This window comes from Anser anser (genome assembly GCF_964211835.1).
Source record: "Anser anser genome assembly, chromosome: 12".
Taxonomy (NCBI): domain Eukaryota; kingdom Metazoa; phylum Chordata; class Aves; order Anseriformes; family Anatidae; genus Anser; species Anser anser.
In genome coordinates this window covers 14,733,962-14,755,811 of record NC_139733.1, presented here as the reverse complement: position 1 = coordinate 14,755,811, position 21,850 = coordinate 14,733,962, and the positions used below count along the sequence as shown (strand labels likewise).

General features: G+C 43.5%; 3 protein-coding genes across 5 annotated transcripts in view; all 3 read right to left on the bottom strand.

Annotated features, from left to right (window-relative positions):
• PXK (PX domain containing serine/threonine kinase like) overlaps window positions 1-9,756 on the bottom strand; it is a 37,610-nt gene extending 27,854 nt beyond the window's left edge. For both annotated transcript variants that reach the window (XM_083796259.1, XM_083796260.1), the window contains exon 1: window positions 7,708-9,756. In XM_083796259.1, the coding sequence (XP_083652385.1) occupies window positions 7,708-7,809 (102 nt within the window). In that variant the 5' untranslated portion in view covers window positions 7,810-9,756. The remainder of the gene's footprint in view (window positions 1-7,707) is intronic.
• A 136-nt stretch (window positions 9,757-9,892) lies between these two features.
• Window positions 9,893-12,664, bottom strand: LOC310880454 (ribonuclease P protein subunit p14-like). Of its 2 annotated transcripts, XM_083796279.1 has the most exons (5): window positions 12,507-12,664; window positions 12,337-12,421; window positions 11,797-11,873; window positions 11,127-11,205; window positions 9,893-10,527 (listed from the first exon to the last, which is right to left on the bottom strand). In XM_083796279.1, exons 1-5 carry the CDS (start codon window positions 12,590-12,592, stop codon window positions 10,471-10,473), a joined length of 384 nt encoding a protein of 127 aa, XP_083652405.1. In that variant the 5' UTR covers window positions 12,593-12,664; the 3' UTR covers window positions 9,893-10,470. The 2 variants fall into 2 exon arrangements, with proteins under 2 accessions (XP_083652405.1, XP_083652404.1); XM_083796278.1 differs by lacking the exons at window positions 11,797-11,873; window positions 12,337-12,421; window positions 12,507-12,664.
• A 1,720-nt stretch (window positions 12,665-14,384) lies between these two features.
• PRKAR2A (protein kinase cAMP-dependent type II regulatory subunit alpha) overlaps window positions 14,385-21,850 on the bottom strand; it is a 56,845-nt gene continuing 49,379 nt past the window's right edge. Inside the window, exons 9-11 of the mRNA XM_083796270.1 lie at window positions 19,812-19,877; window positions 18,991-19,129; window positions 14,385-18,409 (exon numbers count right to left, since the gene is read on the bottom strand). Of these exons, the coding sequence (XP_083652396.1) occupies window positions 18,276-18,409; window positions 18,991-19,129; window positions 19,812-19,877 (339 nt within the window). The 3' untranslated portion in view covers window positions 14,385-18,275. The remainder of the gene's footprint in view (window positions 18,410-18,990; window positions 19,130-19,811; window positions 19,878-21,850) is intronic.

Genomic DNA, 21,850 nt, shown 5'->3' with positions numbered 1-21,850 from the left:
AAGGGAAGTAGCATAAAGCAAGAATCAGGACTACCGCAGGGAAGAGCCGAAGGCAACACTCATCAGATGATGTTACCTTGCCTGTTCAGCCTTAGCTCACCCAGGATTTATTAACTGGAGTTTCCTTCTGAACCACAATGCTGTTCAGGCAAGAAAGCTATTTCATTTTCTCAAATTCACGTAAAATATCCTTTATCAGCAACAGCTATCGAATAGCTGTGGCAACTTTGAACCCCCTATCCATGAGAACAAATTCAAGACTAGTTAGCATGAAAACCACTGTATTTGACATTATAATCAAGGTAATTTCCTGAAAAACAAGAAGCCCAAATCCTCAGCAATGGTAAGAAAACTCCACAGAGCTGATTCTAATTCAACCAGCTTAATAACATTTGGAAATTTTCTAACAGAAACCAATTAAGCAGACACATGGAAACCTAAATTCACAACTAACGTGGCTTTTCCTATTTTGTGACTGTTACTGCATTTTGGGAAGTAGGAAGAGACTATTTCACTCTCAGCCAGAAAAATGCAGCAACTGCTTATTCAGCAAGTCTCACAGGAACATTGGCTATTTCTCTGAAAAAAAAAAAAAACACGTCAGGGATGATTCACCGTGTTCAGTCATTCATCTTTTCTAGTATTCTGAAAGCAGCAGAGTTATTGCCCAACCCCTTGTAGCACTTACTCGTTATCCAGCAATTAACCTTCGCTGTTGTACTCCAAGAAAACGCTCCCGGACAGGCAGAGCACACCAATTCATTAGACAACTGTCAAAGCATCGTGCTGCATACAACCACTCTGATCAATATGACAGTCGTCTCCTCTGCAGAGCGTGGCGATAAACAATTCTCTCATTTCCTTCCTTCCCAGATCTCATTTTCACAGGACGATTATATTACAAAAACAGACTTGGGCCACAACTATTTTTTCACGCAGACCATAGGGTTTTCCCAACCAGTTCTGCTCGGGTGTCCTAAAGCATTAATTGACCCCACATTTTATGTCCCAGGATTCACAACCTACAGCAAGAGAGCATCCCTCTGCAGATGTGGCTGTTAGTTCTGTCTGTGGTAAAAAGCTAAGTCCCACCATGCTCCCCACATCAGCGCTGAACTCAGTGAAGAATTGGCCACTTCAGCACTACGTGGTGAAGACAGCTAATGACAGAGCCCAATTTTAGCAGGACGGAGACCATGCCCATAGGAGGGAAATTGAAGCTGTAAGGAAGACAGGCACACTCCGAACAAGCTCTGTTTGACCGCATAGTATAGATCAGGAAAACGTGACAGACAGGGCTCAGCTCTGATAGTTGCTAGCCCTTTCTCACTCCTGCTGAAAATTTTTGGTATTTAAGACCAGGCTCAGTGAGGTCTAATTTAGCTACACTTTCCCGTGAGTCACGCAGAAATCCCCGCGATGTCTTTCACTCCTACACGAAGGGCTCAGAATTGTTTCCAGGACTCAGTTTACCGAGCAACTTCAACAACGGCCCGACAGCTGCCAGACTGCACAGAAAGCTCTCAGCTGGCAGAAGAGGGATGGCCTCGTGCTGCTGATGCGGCCCCAGGGCAGCAAGCTCACCAGCACCCACCGCACAAGGTCCATCACCGCTCCCAGGCCACCTCCTGTCCCTCGGGGGTCCCACGCGGGTCAGGTCTGTACGCCCGCTGCTTTTCCTCCCAGTACTGCTGAGCCAGTTCCTGCCACAAGCCCAGCGTTCCAGCAGCAGTTCATCACGTACACGTATGTATGTGTGTATTTAAAGATGCCAAGCAAAGCAGTTTTACCTACGGGATCGCTTCCTGGCTGCTCTTTTTAGTCAAGAAAGAGGAAAACAGCGTTGGGAGCAGGGAAAGCTGCGTGACCCCAGTCTCACAGTCGTTTCCTAAAATCTTCTTCCTACCGCTACAGAGAGATGGAGATCCCGAAAAAAAGTGTTTTCCAAACATCCACATGGCTCAGTGACTAACACGCTGCCCTTCTCCAATCCTTTACCAACAGCAAGCCCGCAATTACTGCCTGGCATTAACGTTCCCCTGATCTTACCCTGCTTAACCATTTCCACTCAGAGCCTTTCTGAGGTGTTTTTTCCTCCCATTCCCCAGGATACACCTCAGCATTCCAGCCTTAGTTAAAACACCAGCATCAGCAGTTCGGAGCCTCACAGGTAATTCTGTCTGCATTCCTAGGTGCAAGTCACACAGCAAAGTATGTCATAACACTCAACAGTTGTTGTTTATCGCCTCTCCTAGTCATTAAAACAGAAAGCAGACAGAAGAAAAGGCTTTTGCGGAGACAAAATAGGAAACCAAGTGGTGCAATTAGAGATTCATATTCAAAAAAAAAAAAAAGTAGAGAGTCTTTGGCCAATATTAGGTAATACATTTTGTTTTCCCAAGAAAACTGTCTCCAAATTTCTGGCTCAGGGTAGCCAGCCTATTTTACAGATTTCTGCTCTGCATCTGTTTAATCCAACAGGCTTGAAAAGCCAACCATTATAAAGATCCAGTCACCTTCAGGTCACATCAACTGCAAGTTTGAAAGGGCTTTATTTTATAAGCATTAAAGAGAGGAAAGCCTAATTAAGCATGAATACAATCCCTGCTTAAGAAGGCTGGATTGCAACTATTTCTAATAAGAAGCTCTTTTAAGTGTTTATTTAGAAAATCTCCCATGTGAAAAGCAGCAACAAAATCGGGAAAGCTGCTCAGCTCGGGCACCTCTTCACTCCAGGGCAGAGTCCGTATTTACAGTTGCACAAGCTGCTGCTGAGCCCATCTGGTGCAGGAGCAGCGCCGGCGGTGTTTACCTGTGTTTCAGCACAGAGGAGTGGGCGCATTACACGGCTCCAAGCACACTGCACTGCTCTGTAGTAGTGACTAAGCCATCCAACAAGTGAAAGCTATGAAGTAGGACAACTGCAGGAAAAAAATAGGACAGGCGTTTACATGTAATGAAACGTACTGAACGAGAAAAGCTCTGGAGAGAGATGAAAGAAACGAGGGCATTTCAATACGCCGTACCACCCTGGCCTTCGTCAGAAAGGGGAAGATGTTCAGCATTTCTCAGGAAAGACTCAGTAGCCAATAAAAATACCTTAATTATACTGCAAGATTTTGTAGGAACCAATATTTTGCCTGTGGTCCTTGCAGGAGTTACAGATGCAATATAACTTGGTAAGTTCAGCACTGGAAACCATAAGGCTGGAATATCTAAAATACATAAAGTCCTGCGGAAGAGCCACATAACCAAAACATCAAACAAGAGAGCTCTAATAGCTCCCTGTCTAAAGCCACCTCTAAAAGTAATTTCATGATATCTTTTTTCAAAGCGAAGGCAACCTTATAGAGATTGAACTCCTTATAAAGCAGATGTGCAAAGTCCTTTACAAGCTTTTAAAATATATTCTAAAGTTCTAGAAACATATGGCTCCATTTTTCGTAGCACAGAAAAACATACAGGAAATAATGCAGGAAAAAATATAAGTGCTTTTTTCAACATGTTTTTTTAAATCTAAAAGCTATGAGTGTCAACATTCATCATCGCTTAAGGAAAATGAAAAATTCTGAAAGTATGTTACAAGAGGGATTTATTTCAGCTGTTCATTTCCAAATGCCTTTCAGACAAGGATGTACTGTAGCAAAATTGGCTGTTTCACTACTTCAATTTCAACATGAAATGCATGAAAAAGGAGAATTGCTTTGGAAAAGAATTAAGGAATGTTCAGAAGTACGTGTATTACTCGCTAGTGGTTTTACTACTTTGAAGTGCTCTAAAACTTGTATGTACAGATTTGCGGTTCATAATACGGCGTATGTCTAGGTTATGGTGGAAGAACGCAGCATCCTATTTTAAGGCTTACACAGAAAGCCACTTTTAAACAGTGAACACACGGAGGAAAGACTGCACTACGAAGCAATTTCAACAGTGAAGATGTATTAAAGCTGTAGTGCTGAGAATGCCTCTGTTGTCAGAGCACAACATTCGGCATTTAGATGAGACACCTGAAATGGTTTAATACAGCGGATGCAATTCCACTCCTAAAGACAGCAAATGCAGTGGCAACAAAACAACTTCATTTTCTGCAAAATGGCTGGTACACGGACCTACCACGAGCACTGAACCGTGCCTGTGAGGTGCCCAACACACTCCTGGAAGTTTTACAGCTATGCTCGTGTCTTATTCAGTGCTAGTGATGTGATTAAAGCACACAGAAGGAGATGCAACAAAGCTGACGGGGGTCTGCCTACGTAATTTCAAATCTATTAAGTGAGATACCATTGGAATGTGTTTGCAGTATAAATTTATTTGGCTTTCAAAATGAAATGTACTCTATAAACACTGCACTATACAATTACTCGCATGTAAGCGCACATTCCAACAAAAGTCAGAACGCTTGTAACACGTGTAACCAGGAAAACAACTTTTGTAGAAAAGAAAAGGCGTCGCTTTCATTTTCAGTTATCACCTGAAATAAACATGCAGGAAGAAAAACTCTGCTGACAATACCTTTGTTGCAACACAAAGGCACAGATATTACACACCAGCTCAGATGTACTAACTCAAGTAAGAACTTCTCAGCTCTTTTGACTTGGAAAAAACATAAAGAGCTTGTGAGCAAACCAGAAATGTCTGCAGCTGCTTTCCTAAAAATCTAAAACCAAAACATACCAGGGGATCAGCATGCTCTTACTAAGCAAAAAGTACAAATCTCTAAACGAGTATTTTGAATACTAGCTTTGTCCCTTCTTAGGTTTCTGGAGAGTTGAGGTACTATGTAGTAGTTTCAGGTTTGGTTTTCAGCTTTATTTTTTACTTTCACCTTCATTCCCAGGAAACAGAAACTAAATTTCCGCCAAGTACAGCCCCTAAGTTATTCAGTTTACATTCACCCAGTCTGTTGTATTAAATCTCAACAGAAACTGCTTAGAACAATAGACCAGAAAACTATTCATTTGACACAAGCTTTGGTCTTCTGGTTGGTATTTCACCATGTCTACGGAGCTTTTCCTGAAATTCTTTGCCTTTTCCTCAGCTGGTTATTCAGAAGACTGGCTGTTTTCAACACCTGTAGAAAGTTTACATTATTACTAGTTTGTTTGTCACATTAAAGGTGCATCTAATCTGGGCCTACATCATCGTCACGTGAATGCTTTTATAAGCAGTGATATATAGGAAAAAATTATAAATGCAAACTTCAAGTGATTCTTACAGCATTAAGAAGGATTATAAAATTTTAATACATACTGCTGACAAAAGAATATAAAATGTATTCCTGGATGCCCTTGTATTTCAGCTTTAGAACAGGTCTGGCATACGAAGACCTAGTTTTCCAAACATTCATTTGGGATAAAGAACTGTATAGATCTACACCTTGTTAAGAAATGACTTGGAGGTGGGGTGAGGGACAACCCCAAAAAGCACTGAGATAAAGACAACCTACTTCCTTACAACTATAATATAATAAAATATAATAATAGTTCTAATGTCACACAAAAAACTTCAACATATATCCCTATTTCTTAGAAGGGAGTCATTTATACACCACTTCAAACACAAGGATCTACTTCCATGACTTATTTAAACCAGGCAAGTTCAAATCGTGGACAGCCCTGCCCACTAATAAACAAATTATTCAGATACCAGGGACATAGGATGAAATGTCCAAAATGACAAAATACTCCACTTACATCAAATGAGAAAGCAAGCCTCTGTTATGGCTTCCTGTATTTTGTTATCCCACACTGTCTCTATACAAGCCATCTGTGCTACAGACACTTCAAACCATCTTTCAACTATCAACAGGGCTTCTGCAGTAAAACAAACAATTACTAATAGATGTATCGTAGAGACAGATTTTTAAATCAAAAGGCACAGTGCTTCAGCATTCTGTTATTAACAGAAGATCAGAACGAATCAGTAGAGATTTTTTTCTGAACATCCATTAGTAACAGAATACAGAGATGAAAGGCAGGGGGGACAACATTTGCTATCAAACTCACCCAGACAAGGCAACACACAGAGTCTGGATTGAAAATCTACTTCCAAGTACTCATTCTAAAAGAATTTTGTGCCTTTTTTTTTCCTAACCAGAATCACACAAACCAAAAGAACATGAAAAGCTACTGTCATTTGCACTCGTGAAGCAGCGTAATAAGCCACAACACAAACCAAGTTAACGATGAAGCTGTAATACAGACTGCTAACTGGGGAATATTAGATGTTACGCAGCTTCTCACGCAACTTGGCGCATACGCCCCTCAGCCATTGAAACAGGTAAAAAGTATTAGGCTTGCCAGAGGATAAACCTGATCAGTTTTATTTATAATAGGGGTAACAACAATTGAGAGCCGTGGCCCACTAGATTCACAAGATCTTCTAGAAGATTTTTCACGTGTGGTTTCTGTTCAGAGGAAGACGGAGATATCAGTAAACGTGAGATCTTCATGTACAAGAAAGCTCCCCCCCACTACAAGACTTCCTGAGTGCAGACTGCTTACAGGAAAACTATTTAATAAGACAATCTTCAGATTAGTTGTATATCCCGTGGTGAATCTACAATTATTGTCATACAGGTCGAGAACATTTAAGAGCATTCACCAGCTGCAAGGAACCAATAAAGGGATCAACAAGGCAGGAATGCTGTGCAAGGGGCAGAAGGAACACCCTCTCTCCACTTAAAACCAGCTTCCTACCGGCGTACCTGCTGCCGTAGTGCCTCTGGCCTTCTTTTTAGCCCAGCATCCCCGCTCTGAGCTAAAGGCAGGGATCAGAAGTGACAGCCCGCTCTCTCTCTGATTCTCTATCACAGTACTGCTTGCTCATACTGTAAGTAAGCCTAGTTTTTAAGGTGGAAAATAACTGCAGACAGGAGGTTATGAAATTTGGATTATTACTGCAAGCTCAAAGACAGCACAATTCTCATGAAGGTGGCACGCACGTGTACCGCACATCCCAGAATTAACCCGTGACACAAAGTCCCAAGAGGGCTCGTTCTGCTGGGTGCCGCCGCTCCCTGTGCCACAGAAAGCAAGCTTTGGGGACATCCCTGCAGCTCGGCGGCCCCACTACAGTGGCACCAAGCAAAAGTAACTTCATCTCGGCTGCTGAGATGGGCCAGCGAGAACCCATCTCTGCTCCAAACGCGGTGATGGATCCCACGACAAGCAGAAATTACGGACGCTTATTTCTTGAGTCCTACGGCGCGAGGCCTCTCTCAGGGCAGATGCGAGCCCGAGGCAACACGAAGCCCACCGCCCGCCCCACGCAGCCACCGAGCTGCTGCAGGCAGAGGACCCATTTCACAGAAAGGACAGGCGGGGGAAGCAGCAGCAGCACCAGCAGCCCCCCTACCCCGCATCCCCACCGGAGGGGCTCCCCGGGGGGCTGCCCCCTCACCCCCCTGCGGTCCCAGGGCCCCCCCTCGGCCCCCCCACAGCTCCCAGGCCCGCCGGGCACCCCCTGCCCCGCCGCCCCCATCTCCCCGCGCCGCCCGGGGCTCGCTCCCTGCCCACCCCGGAGGCTCCTCGGGCGGTCCCCGACCCCGCCGGGCCTGCTGCCGGGGAGCCGCCCGGCCCGGCCCCGCTCCCCCCCAGCTCCCTCTCGGCGCCCACCCCCGGTTACCCCGGCGCCTCTCGGGGTCCCCCCCCGGCGCCCCGGCTCCCTCCCGCCGCCCCCGCGGCCCTGCCCGCCGCCGCCGCTCACCGTGTGGGAGTGCAGGCTCTGGCTCGCCTCGATCTGCGCTGTCAGCGGCACCGTGTCGTCCAGCAGCACCTTGCCGGCCGGAGGCTTCTCCATGAAAGCCATGCCGCGGAGGGCAGCGGGGACCCGGCGCCGCCGCCGCCGCCGCCAACCTGCTTCCCCTCCCGGCCAGCTCCCGGCGCTGTCAACACGGCAGCTCCGCGCCGCCCCGCCGGGCCTTAGCGCCGCCGCCCGCCCGCCCTGTGGCCGCCCGGCCGCCAGGGGGAGCCGCGAGCTCTGTCCGAGGCACGCAGCGGCGGCATGGCGCTCCTCCTCCGGCCGGGGCCGAGGGGCCGGCGGGCAGGCTCCCGCTGAGGTAACCTCCTGCTCCCGCTCCGCCGGCCGTCACGGGCGGGCCGGGCTCGGCGCTTCGTCGAGCCGCGGCACGGCCCGCCCTCGGCTCGGCTACCACAGGCCGGCAGGAGGTGTTCCCCCAGGCGCTGCTGGGGCTCGCGGCTCCCTACCTTTTTCCTCGCCTTAGGCAAACTATCATGAGAAAATTGGGTAGGATTCGGTATCGTCTGCACGGTTTAGCGATTTTTAGTTAAGAGTATTTGCAAAATGTGAATGGAAGGCGGCAAAAGTGAATTCCACAGCCTAACTTTCCTTGTAGCAACATCCCAAATGTATTTCAATAGCATGTAGCAATCCCACTTGGAAACCTACTGCCCACATACCCTTTTGACTTATTACAGTGCATACAGAAATTAACCTCACTTCAAATGTTGTTAAGTATGTAAGACTACAGAGCTACAGTCTGTCACACACTTAGAACAGTTGGTACAAACAGCCTTGATCTCCCCTCTGCCGCTCCACGCTGACAGGAAAATGGCTGTGCGTTGTGATTAAGCAGTTAAATCTCAGCTTAGAACAGCAAGCTTGTTTGACTCTTCCCAAACTTCTCCTGCAGTTACCCTGGAGGTCAGATACAAATTTAATTATTGCCTCAACCTCCCGCCTACTGTCTCACCCTCAGATTTGATTCATTCTGGTAATAGGCATTAATGTAACTTCACAACTAGAGAAGCAGATGAACAAAAACGAGTGAGAAGTACATGCCTGATTCGAAACAGTGCTTTGAATAGCAAAAATATGTTATCAGGCAGTGACCTAAGGCAGAAAAAAAGAAGCAGGAAATGAATCAACTCACAGACAAAAGATAAGGAAAGCTCTCAGTACTGGTTCCTTGTTATGAACAGGCCAAGCCCTGTGCTTTGAAAGCAGCAGGCACATTTTAGTCAGCCTAAATGTTACAACCATTGTCACTTGCAGCTGCCCCTCCCTGTGATCCTGGCTCCTTTAACACCTGAGGTATGTTGTTGCATTAGGGTTGTATTTGACATCACACCTAGACAATATAGCTGTTTTACCAGTAGCCTTCATCACACTGTTTGAGGACAAACTTTCTTTTCATAGCAAACAACTTTTGAGATTATTTGTATCAATGCAGAATGCACTTCTGCTGCAGAGAAAAGGAGGGGGTAACATGCAGCCAGAAAATGAGCCACCAACTGAAAAAAGCCTGTACGTTTACTACTGATGGTCCTCATCATTCCTCATAAAGTATTTCAAGCGCTGCATCTTCAAGCTTTGTCAGAAAGACTGTGTTGTTTCTATCAAGGCTGGCTACTACTAATCGGCTGAGCTAAAGGCTTTATTAGCTAACACATCGCAAAAGAGCACTGCAGCATCAGCTAGAGGTTCAATACGGATTACACGAAGCAATCTTGCAGTACATGTGTATCAGTACCTTCACCTGTCTGTTTTGCTTGTTAAAAGCACAGAATTGTCCCTTTTCACCTGTTTGTTACCATATAACTATTTTGTGAAACACTTGTAACGTGTTTTAACTGGGCTACTATGAAGTGCAGCCTTGATGAAAGGAACAGCCTCAATATAAGCTCCTACCCCTCTAGACTTTCCACTGTAGCACAGCTTGTCTGGAAGTGCCACGTCTGTAAGGCGTTAAGTGTCTAGTTCCATTGGTTTCAGTGTGATGGCACAGAGAAAAATTAAAAGCTGTAAGTCTCTTAATGCAGTTACCATCAGGATTGAGTTTGTGTATAGTCTTTGGAAGATCGTGAAGGTTTTCTGTTGCAAATGTACTGGATTAAGAGATGCCATGTAAACAGACAGTCAAAACCAAACATGTATTTTTGCCTTTACTGTGAAGTAGCTTAAGATCAACAGCTCTAACTTTCTGACACCATGACTTTCACCATCCCTTCCATAACAGTCTTTCCACTTCCTTTGACTTTACAGGATACTGAGATGTGTGCAACAGAGGTCTTCAGTCGTTTAACTTCCGCTGCAGCTATGACTTCTTCTCCAATATACAAAGGAGCTGGAAATCGAATCTCCTGAGAAAGAAATACACAACCTTGACCAGGCATTTTAGTACCCAAAACTGCAGAAATAAGTCCATTGATCAAAACTCCATGTACAATAGTTCTCCCAAACCTAGATTTCCTTGCAAAATCTTCATCTAAATGCAAAGGGTTTGTGTCACCTGTTAAATTAGAAAAAGTAACAACATCGTTCTGTGTAAAAGCTTTAGTAAGTTCAGCTTTGTCTCCAACTTTTATATGTAAACTCTGAAGTAGGGAACATCCAAGTAGAGAGCTTGTAACTGTCAGCTTTGTCAAGGCTCTTTGTCGGAAATTCCCTCTAGAAATTCCACACCTGCAGAGCAGCAGCATCTTCTTACAATCCAACCAACAACTGCATTCAGTCCAAGACTAGTTCTCTACTGTTCCCAGATAACGCAAGAAGAAATGGAGATGTCTAGTTTGGGGGGAAAAAAAAAACGCATTAAAAAAATCAAATGCACTCAAAGTTGAAAATACTGAACATTTCCCTTTTAAATAAAATATTTTAAAGTTAGAGCTATGGCTGAACAGAATTTTGGTTAGTCATGGCTTCAGAGACAAAGAATTCTTGGAACTTGTTTTATTAAGCAGCATCCTCAGAAAAAAAAAAGCTCTGAAGGTGCACATTCATGCATGCATTTTTAAATGAAGTGAGCCAACATTAACTATTATAAAGGGTAGAAATAGGGTAATGAAGTAAAGGATTGGACCAAGGTGTAGGCAAAGAACAAAATTGTCCACAAATTATTGTTTCACAGATATATTAATATCAATGTTTCTCATTGGAATGAAACCATGAAGTGATGAGACAGCTGCTACTGTCAGATTTTACAAAATTCAGTGTAAGAAAACAATTGCTTGAACACAGGCCTATACACCTGCACTGAAAAGCATTTCACTCCCAAACCAAGATTTTCTTGCAAGTAGGCCACCTGTCTATTAAGAGGCCACATGCTCACCTAGCCAGGCGATCACACAGCAAGAACTGACATTTGGGGAAGCCATCCGACCTACCTGCAGCACTCGAAAGGCACACCTTCTGTTCTGGTAGAAGCCCAGCAACGTTAGAGCACTCCACAGCTTGACAAAGCCACTAAGTGAAAAAAATACAAAAGATTTATTAATAAAATTTGTTTTTCTGTTTTCCTGCAGCATTAACATCTTAAAGAAAAGTATGTTACGTAAAGAGTAATGAAACCTTAACAGAGTTTAACAGCAGGTAATTCCATCAACGAGTGCTAGTAGTAACACTATGCCATAAAGGGTTATTGTAATGACTGCAACACAGCAGATGCTTAATGTTACCTTGTCAAACCCACTTTACTGGCCCTGTTCATAAGTTCTTTCTGGGCCTTTAAACTCCTTCTTCCCCTAAATCACCCACAGCTGTCTTCATTTAAATCTGGCAACCATTCACATCTTTACGACAGAAAGATATCTAACGCCACTTATTTCAGCAGTGCTTAGTTCCTACCAGACCATTCTGTTTTACAGCAGGAATAATATGCGGATGCATCTGGGTTTAAAGTCTCAGTGAATTTTAACTTATTTTCTGCATGCTCCATGCAGGTAGCTGCAAGTTAGCCTTAACTCTTCAGAGACCACTCTTAGACTGAGAGTTCTGCTTTTTTAGTGAAAAATACTTTCATGGCTGTATCTAAAGTGCACACATACTGCACCTTACCTGCTAACAACTCTTAATATTGCAGAGAGAGTTTTCTCCTCATATGTTAAGACATCAACAGGCAAAGCTGCTCCAACCTACGTAAAAATAAGTTTTTAAGTAAGTGCCATCCCATGCTTTTCCTGGGGTTTATAACCAAGAGATTTCACTGTCAGCATGTGCCTTTGGGAAAGTTATGCTCAAGTCCCACACGAATTTCAGCTACACCACCCCTCGTTTCCTGCAGCACCGCTCTGACAGAAGGCAGCTGGGTTCCACAACACAGCTGCAGGCCCCAGACACGGCCTGCCTTGTTTGAAGCCACCCAGCAATCAGAAAAAGAGGCGGGGGGGATAGTACTCAGGGCTCCCCCGCCCACGCTGTTCCCTTCCCCTACTCCCCCTCACCCCAGGACAACACCCTCCCCGTGCCGACTTCCAGAGCCCGGCGGGCCGGAGCCGCAGGACGACAGAGGCACAACCCCAGGCGCACGGCGGAGCAAGGAAAGGTCCTTCCCCCAGCACCAGCCACCCCGTCCCGTCCCGTCCCGTCCCGTCGCACCTCTCCGTGCAGCTCCCTCAGCGCCGCCACCACCAGCTGCTTCAGCTGCGCGGCGCTGGGCCGGGCCCCGCCGTCGGGCAGCTCCCTGCGGGGAAGCAGAGCAGAGGGCCGGTTAGAGGGGAGAGAAGGGGGACGGGGAGGGTCGGGACAGCGGGGAAAGGGCCACGCACAGGCGGACGCGCAGGTAGTGGTGCCCGGCCGCGTTCCTCAGCACCCGCCGCTCGAAGGCGGCCGGCGGCGGCTCCGCTCTCGCCATCCGCCCCGTGATGGCGGCGCCCGCCCGCCCTACGGCGGCCCCGCGGAGTCAAGGCCGTCGCCATGGCGACGAGGCGGGCCGAGCGCCGCCCGCGGGCGTCGCCTCAGGGCGAGGAAGGCAACGAGTAGCCGTAGAATCATCGTTTCGAAGTGTTTTATAACCTTTATCTGATTCAACCGTCCCCCTGCCACCGATGTCACCCACTAAACCATGGCCTGAGGAGTCCTCGGGGCCGAAACGAGCCTCCCCGGAGCTGGGGGAACGGGCAGTGGTAAAACACCTCAGACCCACATAAATGCTTGTGGTCGATCTGAAAGACTGTGTGAAAATCAGCAGAAAGGGTGGAAGTTTCTTTACTCTGCAAAAAAAAAAAAAAATGCCTAAGGCGAAATAACATCCTGAGCCTAAGAACTTCATGGATTTTTTCCTTCTTTTAAAAAACATTCATCCAAGAATGAATGCTCACCTGGAAGGGTAACACTGCAGTAACCTACACTTGAGATAGGGCCCGACACACAAGAAAATTATTTGTCATCAAGCTAACCAGTCTGTGTAAAGGCACTTCAGGTTTCAAGATGTTTTCTCTGTTCAGCCTCGGGATTTTCTCTGTCCCCCAGCAGCTTGGCCCCCTCCGGCCCAGGCACTTCGTGAGCCTTGGGGCTGACCCTAGCACCCTGATGGCCTTCCTGGGTGTCAGGCTGTACGGGGCAGGCCTTGCCATCTTCCTGCTGCTGATGGGGAACAAACCTGGAGACAGCACGTTTAGGTCAGCTACAGCCTTTGGTGATCTGAAGGAGGTATTCACAAGAAAACGGCGACACATTTCACAATAGGCTGTCAAGCAGCCTATTCTGTCTTCCAGATAGATCTTTTGAATGCTTAATCAAGATCTTCCCTGCTATAGCCTATAACCTGTAATAACAGGCCGGTCCTAGTCAATATGGGATCATTCCTCCTCAATAAAATCTTCTGTGGAACTGAAGATTCCCAGCACTCTTTCCCTCAGTCCTCCTTTCCTGAGGAAAAAATCCCAGTTCTTCTTGTCCTTCTGTAAAACGTGACATTTTCTAGATCTTTGTTCATCGTGCTGTTGCCTTCTAGCCCCTTCACACGTCAAATCTTCCTTTAGGGCCCAAAGCTGAAGTTCTGTATTACAGCAGAGGCTTTCTCATGATGAGCACCACAATCCACCTGCACTACACTCCCAGACTCATTTAAAAACTGTACAAGAAATACCAAATGCTTAGAAATGAACCTTAAGCAAAAGCAAATGTTGAATGTTGGAATAGATAATTTCACACGTACCAAAGTTGTTTTGTTGTTGTTGTTTTTTGTTTGTTTTTCAAATTATTAGTTTGGTTAAAAAAACAGCTTGCCACATAAAATTCAGTAGCTGTAAGTGTAGGACAGCAAGAGATCTCTAGTGTTCCTCCTAGGAACAGAGAACCAGTTAGCACAGTGCTCAAATAATATTTCTACAATAATGTGGCAAACATGTCAGAGCAGCCAGTTTTATTTGGAGCAATAATCTCTATAGAATTTTGTATTATTTTTTAAGATATTAGTAAAATTTTGTCATCAAAGGGCAAAAAGTGGTGGTCAGATAATGAACAAATCTGTTTTGGTTATTGCAATAGTGTGAGTGCTGTTCTCCATCAGGTTCTGATAACACAAGCACCAGAAACTCAGGCGCTCCAGGAAAATCTAGTTAGCTGCTGTAAAGCCTGCTCCTGATGTAAGCGCTGCGGGGGGTTGTGTCAGCTGCAGTAAACAATAAAGAGCACACACAGGATTGTACCAGGAAGGCTGGACACAACATGTCAGTTTTTTATTAACCAAAAGTGAAGCTGAACCCGAGTGGTTTAACTTGTTAAAACCATATGCTTATACGTCAGATATTTTTTTTTTCATGTTAACACTGTACTGCAAGAACCAAACTTTGCAGCTATTCATCCTTTGAGAATCAAATAGTAAGTGTAAAATGAATTAAAATAAGGGTCCCTCAATGAATCGATTAAAAATATTTAACTCAAAAGAACAGACCAATTTTAAGAACTGTCTTATGAAATTCTCCCACGTGAAAGACTTTTAAAGCACTTGGAGCCTTGAGGTAGCAACTTTATGCAGAATTTAATTCCCCTTCTGCCCCACAGAGCAGAGGAAAATTAGTAATGCATTATTAGCTCCAGCCAGCTAAGCGGAGTTGAGTGTTCTCCCATGAGGTTAGTGACTTTCTTCTTCCACCTTGAAATAGCAGTGTAGTGCTGCAGACAATCAGGAGAAAATCCACAAGGAAGGCCTCTTGAAATAAAATATATGGTTAGAAAGAAGTGAAAATAATCAGCAATAACTGTAACAACAAAAATTATCTGGAGTGGAAAAAAAAACAGTGTTTGTATTTCGGCATGACTAGTTTACAAATACAAGTCATGAACAAGCGTCCATTTTCAGCCAACAGAAAAGAAAGAATGGAAGTGACATTCAAAGGGTTGTTTTTTTTCCCTCTGTGCAAAATTGCACAGTTTTGTTTTCTTGTCTAAAAGAGAGCATTTTGCCCCCCCCCCTTTTTTTTTTTTACATTGTGAAACCTGTGCTGTGACATTAAGTAGAAATACCATATGCCAGGATATTTGACCACTGAAAGCTCCTCTCACTGACTTCACAACAATCACAAGCAGGAAATCAGAAATGAGACCTTTTCCTCCAAGTCTCAAAGACACTATCCTCTTTACCCACTTTGCTGCTGAGTTCTTTTATTAAAAACTAGATCTTTCTCCACTGTCAGAGAATCCACAGAAGATTTACTGAACACTGAGCAGTAACAACAAAAAACCTGTGCTCATTCTCCCCAGCATTTGTGAGAACAGTCATAGAGAAAAGGAATAAGCTTAGACAATAATGCAGGTGGAACTTTACTACCAGACACCTCACATCACTCCTTGGTCTTGGTATCACCCCTCGCACGTTTTCTGACTTTGCTCATTGCTGGTGCTGTTTGGCTATCCAGATACCTGGCTATGTTGAGCATCTTGCTAGAAGCTTCTGTCACTACCTTCATGTTCCAAATTTGTCCAGAACATGTTGGTTAAACCAGACCAAACTAGTCACACACATTGCAAACTAGAACAGTTTACATGGACCAGCCTTCTTACAGGCTCATTCTCCTTCAGCTGAAGGTCAGGTTGCCTCTCTACACCACCAAATGATGTCACAGATCCTGGATGCAGGATGGCATTGCCCAGTATGCCTTTGCTTCAAGGAATCTAGAGAAAGATAAAACTTCAAAAGTTTGCTCAAATCCTCCCTTCCAGGCAGAATTACCTTACAAATCTAACATTGGTCTTGCTTGGGTGTTGTTTTTTTTTTTGGTTAAACTTCAAAACAATTGCCAATGTTTGCATGTGCTGCGGTATCCAGTCCTGTCCTGCAGAGAACCAAAGTGGAATCCATCTGTACGGCAGCCCAACCTGCCAGGCTCCTCCAGACAAAGGAGAGTATATTCTGCTTGGGAGCAACAAAGACCAGCTGATGATTATTCACAGCAAGTTTCTCTTTATACTGGTTTGCAGACCAGTTTATGTCTGGGTTGCAAGACAGTCACAAGCTGGCTTTAGAGAGACTTCTGTCTTAGAGCCCAAACTATCTTAAACTTTAAAATATCAGTGTAAGGGCCCGATGAGTGTGGTTTTTTCTTTTTTTTTTCTCTTTTTTTTCTTGTCTTAAAAAAAATAAAAATCTGTAATTAAAAGAATGATATTGTCTTTGGTGTAAAACCTCAGAAGCACAAAAAGAAGTACCTGCTGCTTCTTTGGCTGTAATTTATAACAAAAAAAAAAAAAAGAAATCCAGCCCAGGAAAGCAAGGGCAATTCACTGTTCTAAAATACATGCAGTTAGAACAGCCACTACACATTACAACCAGAACTTTAATATGGAAACACCTTGTTCAGTGGTGCCCATTACAAATCATTTGCATCATATAAAAATATGACTCCAATTACAGTTACTGGACAATAGCCAAACTTATCAAGTTTCCATCTTACTCATATTGCAGGAACTGGGACGTCCTCATCAATTTAGGGAAAAATATTTATCACCCAGAAATCAACTTGCAGCTAAGTATCTTGTGCCTTAGAGAAATGTCCACTGTCATAACTAGAAACAGGAATTCAACATTAGCATCCTTCTACTCTCGCTCAGATGGCCAAGAATAAAAAGAGAAGGTTCCGTTACATTAGCATCCACAATTAAAATACCATCATCCCCATAAAAACACCACCAAGGTTTTCGTGAGCTGCAGAAGAATGCAAATTCAAAGGGTCACTAGATTTATTACCTACGAATTCAATGATTTAGTATACATATCCCATTTCACACCATAAAAATGTTCTTCTTACGGTCTGATTCTTATTTAGATAGTACTTTGATAAAATCTCAGCTGTATACCAATTAAGTTCATTAAAGCTGTAGAAATAGAATCTACCTAGAAAATGCTGCAAATTTAACAGGTATTTTAGATAACTATCATTAGCTTAGCTATCACTTAACCCAAAAGATCCCTCAAGTACACCAACTGCCTAGTTAGCAAAGACATTTGCTTTGCAAAGTCCAATGTTACTAACTTTTCAAAAGTTTTTAAAATCAACATGGCATTTGGAAGCCAAGTGGACTCCAAGTGTCCAATAAAATTAGAATACTGTGATTTTTTTTGGGGGGGGGAGGAGCTCCTATAAATAAGTAGAGAAGTAGCTTTCCTTTAAATTACATAACATTCACCTCCTTATAAAGTTTTAAAACTGACCCAGACAACAGCACCCTGGCAAATCTAGCAGTATAAAGGATCTCCGTAAGCAGAAGGTGGCCATCTATTGTGATCTCACCACAATAAAATCCACCTGATGTCAGAAACAAGGAGCAAATTTGGGGAGATGACAACTATGACACCTTCCAGCCATTTGATCTGAACTCACTGCACACTTTTTGGGAAGCGTGGAGCAAAACAATTTTCTTTGCTGCTCAGAATACACTTGAAATTTAGTAATGCTTCACTTTCTGCATTTTGTTGCTAAGCAGACTCTCACCCGTGTCCCCAGCTCAGTTTACTTGGTTTAAAGAGCTATAGTACCTGCATCTTTCAGCAGGTAGAAGAAAACTTCAGTGCCACCTTATTAACCAGCTGCACGGATGTTTTAACTTCAAACCCAGATGCTACAATTAAAAGCAAATTTGACATTGTGTAAGGAAAACAATACAAGAAGATAATAAGCCTATACAAGGCTTGTATTCCACAGGTTGCCTCTGCAGAATAGGCAACCTCCCACCACAAAATCTGATCTGAAAATTTATCCCAACGGGAACACCAGGAGGAAGGAGGCTTCTGTATCTTGTACACTTTGGATTTCGTATCAGGCACTTGAACTGTTGAACAGATGCCATTCTGAACCAAGTAAGTGAACTCGGGGTTAGAATCATCTTTAATCTAGGTCTAATAATGAAGTATCAGCAGCAAAGTGGAGGCAGGGAGCGAGCAATCCATCTGTGCTGAGACTTGCTTATGGTTTTTAAAATGCCCAAGAAGACAGCAGCAGTAACTGTTCCGTAGTGTCCATTTTCCTTGTGAGTTGTGTTGCTGATAGGAGGCTTTTCTGTGTCTTGAACTAAGAAGGCATTGAGGTACCCTGTGCCTAATTCCCTGGATCCAACAGGTCCATGCTAGAGCCAAACATTGCCACCAGCTGCTCCTCATAATGCGTTATATTCCTCTTCATAATATTCATGCAGGGTCCAAGCAACCTCTCAAACGCTTGCACATCCATGACTGCAAAGAACAGAAGTGAAAAGAAGACTGTTTATCAAAAAGGACACCACATGCCAATCTACTTTTTGATCTCAGAACACAGACATTCGGTCTGATCCATTTGGTTCTGAGGCTCCAACAGAAGCCACGCAAACAAATCCTATCTCTGATTTCTCTCTGTCCTGTTGCTTGGAGAAACAAGATTAATGAAATACATACCTGACCTATACACACCGTGTAGGCGTTGACAGATCACCTGGAAGCCGTGACAAACAATCTCTATATAAGAAGCTGATGCTGAAATCTGGAGTCCTGGTGCAAGTTCCCCCTTTCAAAGGGCACAGACCATACAAGCAGGGAAAACAGAGCCTGCTGGGCAGTTATCCCCACCCACCTGAAACTGAAGGTCTGAGCAGGAGACAATGGTGCTTCTCAAACCTCGTCATGGAAATCCACTCCAGGCCAATGCTCTTAGCTTCTGGCATCTGACCACAAGGTACCAAAAGGCTGGCCAGGTTTCAAATAACTGCTCTGTCAGAGGTAGTCCACAAAACAAGCGAAGACCAGAAGAGAGTAACTAGAAACATAGAACATCTGCTTACCTAAACATTTGACCTCCCCAACAGCATAGGCAGAGGCTGCCCTGGGTTTGTTGGTAACAAGTGCAAGCTCTCCAAAATACTGTCCTCTGCGACACCGAGCAATCTCCACTTCTTGGTTAGCTTCCTTACTCGTCATAGTCTGTAAAACAGTGCATTTTAATTATTCACATGCAGTTCTGTCTTTGTACAAGGCTCAAGTCAATCCCAGATATCCTGGGGATGTGCAACCACTCATTGGTTTAGAGCTTTTAAACTAGCAGTTCCCAAAACGTCCCCTGTATTGGTAGAATACCCTGACAGAACATTCAATTACAAGTTTGATAAGAAAAGTGTATGCTGGCCCACAGGTTTTGAGGTTGGCAGATACTCACAGCTTTGGGAACTGCTGTTACAGTCGCCTAACACAGGTACAAAGTTTTCTCATGCATGAGACTTTGCTCCCTAAGGACTGCTCCAGGCTGTACAGAGATTTGTTCAAATGCCAATGGCTATTATGTCACTGGAGATAAAATGCCCCAGCTTTGTTAGCTGCAGTTTGCTATAATCCTACAAGTTTCATTTCCACACTTAAGGCCAGCGAAAGTACATCAGGTCAGTTTGCAGAGGAGCAGATACAAGCAAAAGACCTTCCAACTTTAGCAAACTGAATTCTGGCCACTTCAGAACAGATACAGGGATTTACAACCTACATCACATAAGTGACGAGGATAAATATCATTAAAAAAATCAATCTTAAAATAAGCTAGGTTTTTGCACGCTGCTCGCGTTAATTGATCAAATCAGGGATTAATCTAAAGCTTGATCACCCAATTTGAACTTACCTTGCTTTTAATCATGATTTTTACTTCACCAGATTCTACAATGTAAAAGGAATCTGCTTTATCACCCTGTGAAGAAAAGGTAAAACATTTTTTTTTTGTTTACTGTAAAAGTATATATATATATATATATGAATGGTATTAAAGCATTCATTCTGAACTAGGCTTTGTGCAGAGATCTGCTGGAATTGAGTGACACTCAAATTCTTAAAGCATTAAAATACGACCGGTTATGCAAATATATCCGAGGAACCCACAGGGGAAGAAACTGTTAGTACACATCCTTCAGTGACAGGGGAGGTAGAAAGGAAAGAAGCAAAGGGGATTGACAATACAGAGCAAAATCACTTAAGTGAACACAAATCTTCCGATACTCATGAAAGCAACCAGAAGATAGTGAAACTAACTTGAGCCTAGAATTTTCAGAAGCAAGTTTTAATAAAACATCAAGTCAGTGACCACATTTCTAGATGTCAGTAGGAAGAAAGATCCATTAAACTAAGTATGAATGAGTTCAACCAATCCTAGCTAAAACAGTGGGATCAGCAGAATCCAGAATAGCTACACTTGAGGAACATTAACATAGAAAGGAAGAGGACCACATCCACAATGCAAGCCATCTACATGAGGAATGATGCAATAGCCATAGAAAGGTAGTGAGTAAGGAATGAAGCACTTAATGGCATCATGCCATTACATGAAAATAAGTCACACCAGGAAAGTGGGAGAACCTCCAAATTGGTAGCCATTTTATATCAAATTCTACAAAGATATGCTAAGGTGTTGCTGAATAACTGAGCATTAAGTAAAAATTTTTGTTTTAGTCAAACTCAGCTGTTTCTATGAAAAAGTCCTATGACTACTACCTAGACTTCAGTAAGGCCTCTGACACTGTCTCCAAAAAGATCCTCATAGAGAAGCTATTGAAATGTGTGCTGATGAGAGAAAAGGGGTTCATGGTATTGATGCAACTGCTGTAACGGAAGAGCTAGCAGTCTTTTCCAAGCATAACATTTCATCATCTTTTCACTATCGCCCCAAACAATCCAGACTATTAATCCTACTTGTATTTTTTTTTTTTACAGGTAATTCCATCCTTGTCCTTAATTCACTTATTACAGAGATTAAAACCAACTGCGCAACTGGAGGCTGATTTATAAGCTTTGATTTTTCTGAGAGTCCAGTTTTCTCAGAATCTTAAGCAACAAGATTTTCAGCTTACAAAACTGAGCGTCTTTTTGGAGAGAAGTAATTTGGCAGTATTTGGTTATCAGCAAAATAAGGTTTCCTACATTCAGTGTTATCTGACATTCAAGGTAATTAAGATCAACTATTCAAGATATTATCAAGGAGTCACACTCCATTTATAAAACAAGACAACTTGTGATCAAAAGCCTACTATTTCTGGTAGGCCAAGGACTTTCTTGCATTAACTCCTATTTGAACTAGAGTACTTTCATAAAATAAGTAAATATACAAAGCAACTTCCAGTGAAACTTGATGCAGAATTCTGGTGTTTCATCAGTAAAAATATCCCAAAAAGTTATTTCTGTCACAGCCAACAAAAACATAGCTTCAGCTTGAATTTGTCCAGCTTTATGTTCCACCAATCTGGCCTTGATCTATTACAGCAGACAAAACATATCAACAACCAGAGACTGTCAGTTGAAGTCAGACTACAACACTGAAATACTCTTTTTAAGAGCATGAGGAAAAGAGTGGTTTAAGTAACTGATAGTTTCTTAGACAGTATAGTTAACTCAGTTGAGTCCAACTAGTAAAATACTCCCAGTGAGTTCATTTAGTTTTATTCAAATCACGCTCCTGTTGAATTGTTTGATTGTGCTGCTTAGTCAGACCTAGAAATCAGAGATGCTTTTACTATGTGATTGCGACTCCTTGTTTAATCTGGTCACAGATGCCTATAAAAGGTACAGCTGGGAATGGAAAATAGCTTTCATGGAAAACTGCATAGACGGACTTACTTTCAGCTTAAGGCACATTCTTCTTGAACCCTTTCAAAGACCAGTTATGAAAAACAA

Bases quoted from the DNA above. Each gene is read 5' to 3' on its own strand.
- LOC310880454 (XM_083796278.1), bottom strand. From the start codon at position 10,442: ATGCTGCTGCTCTGCAGGTGTGGAATTTCTAGAGGGAATTTCCGACAA.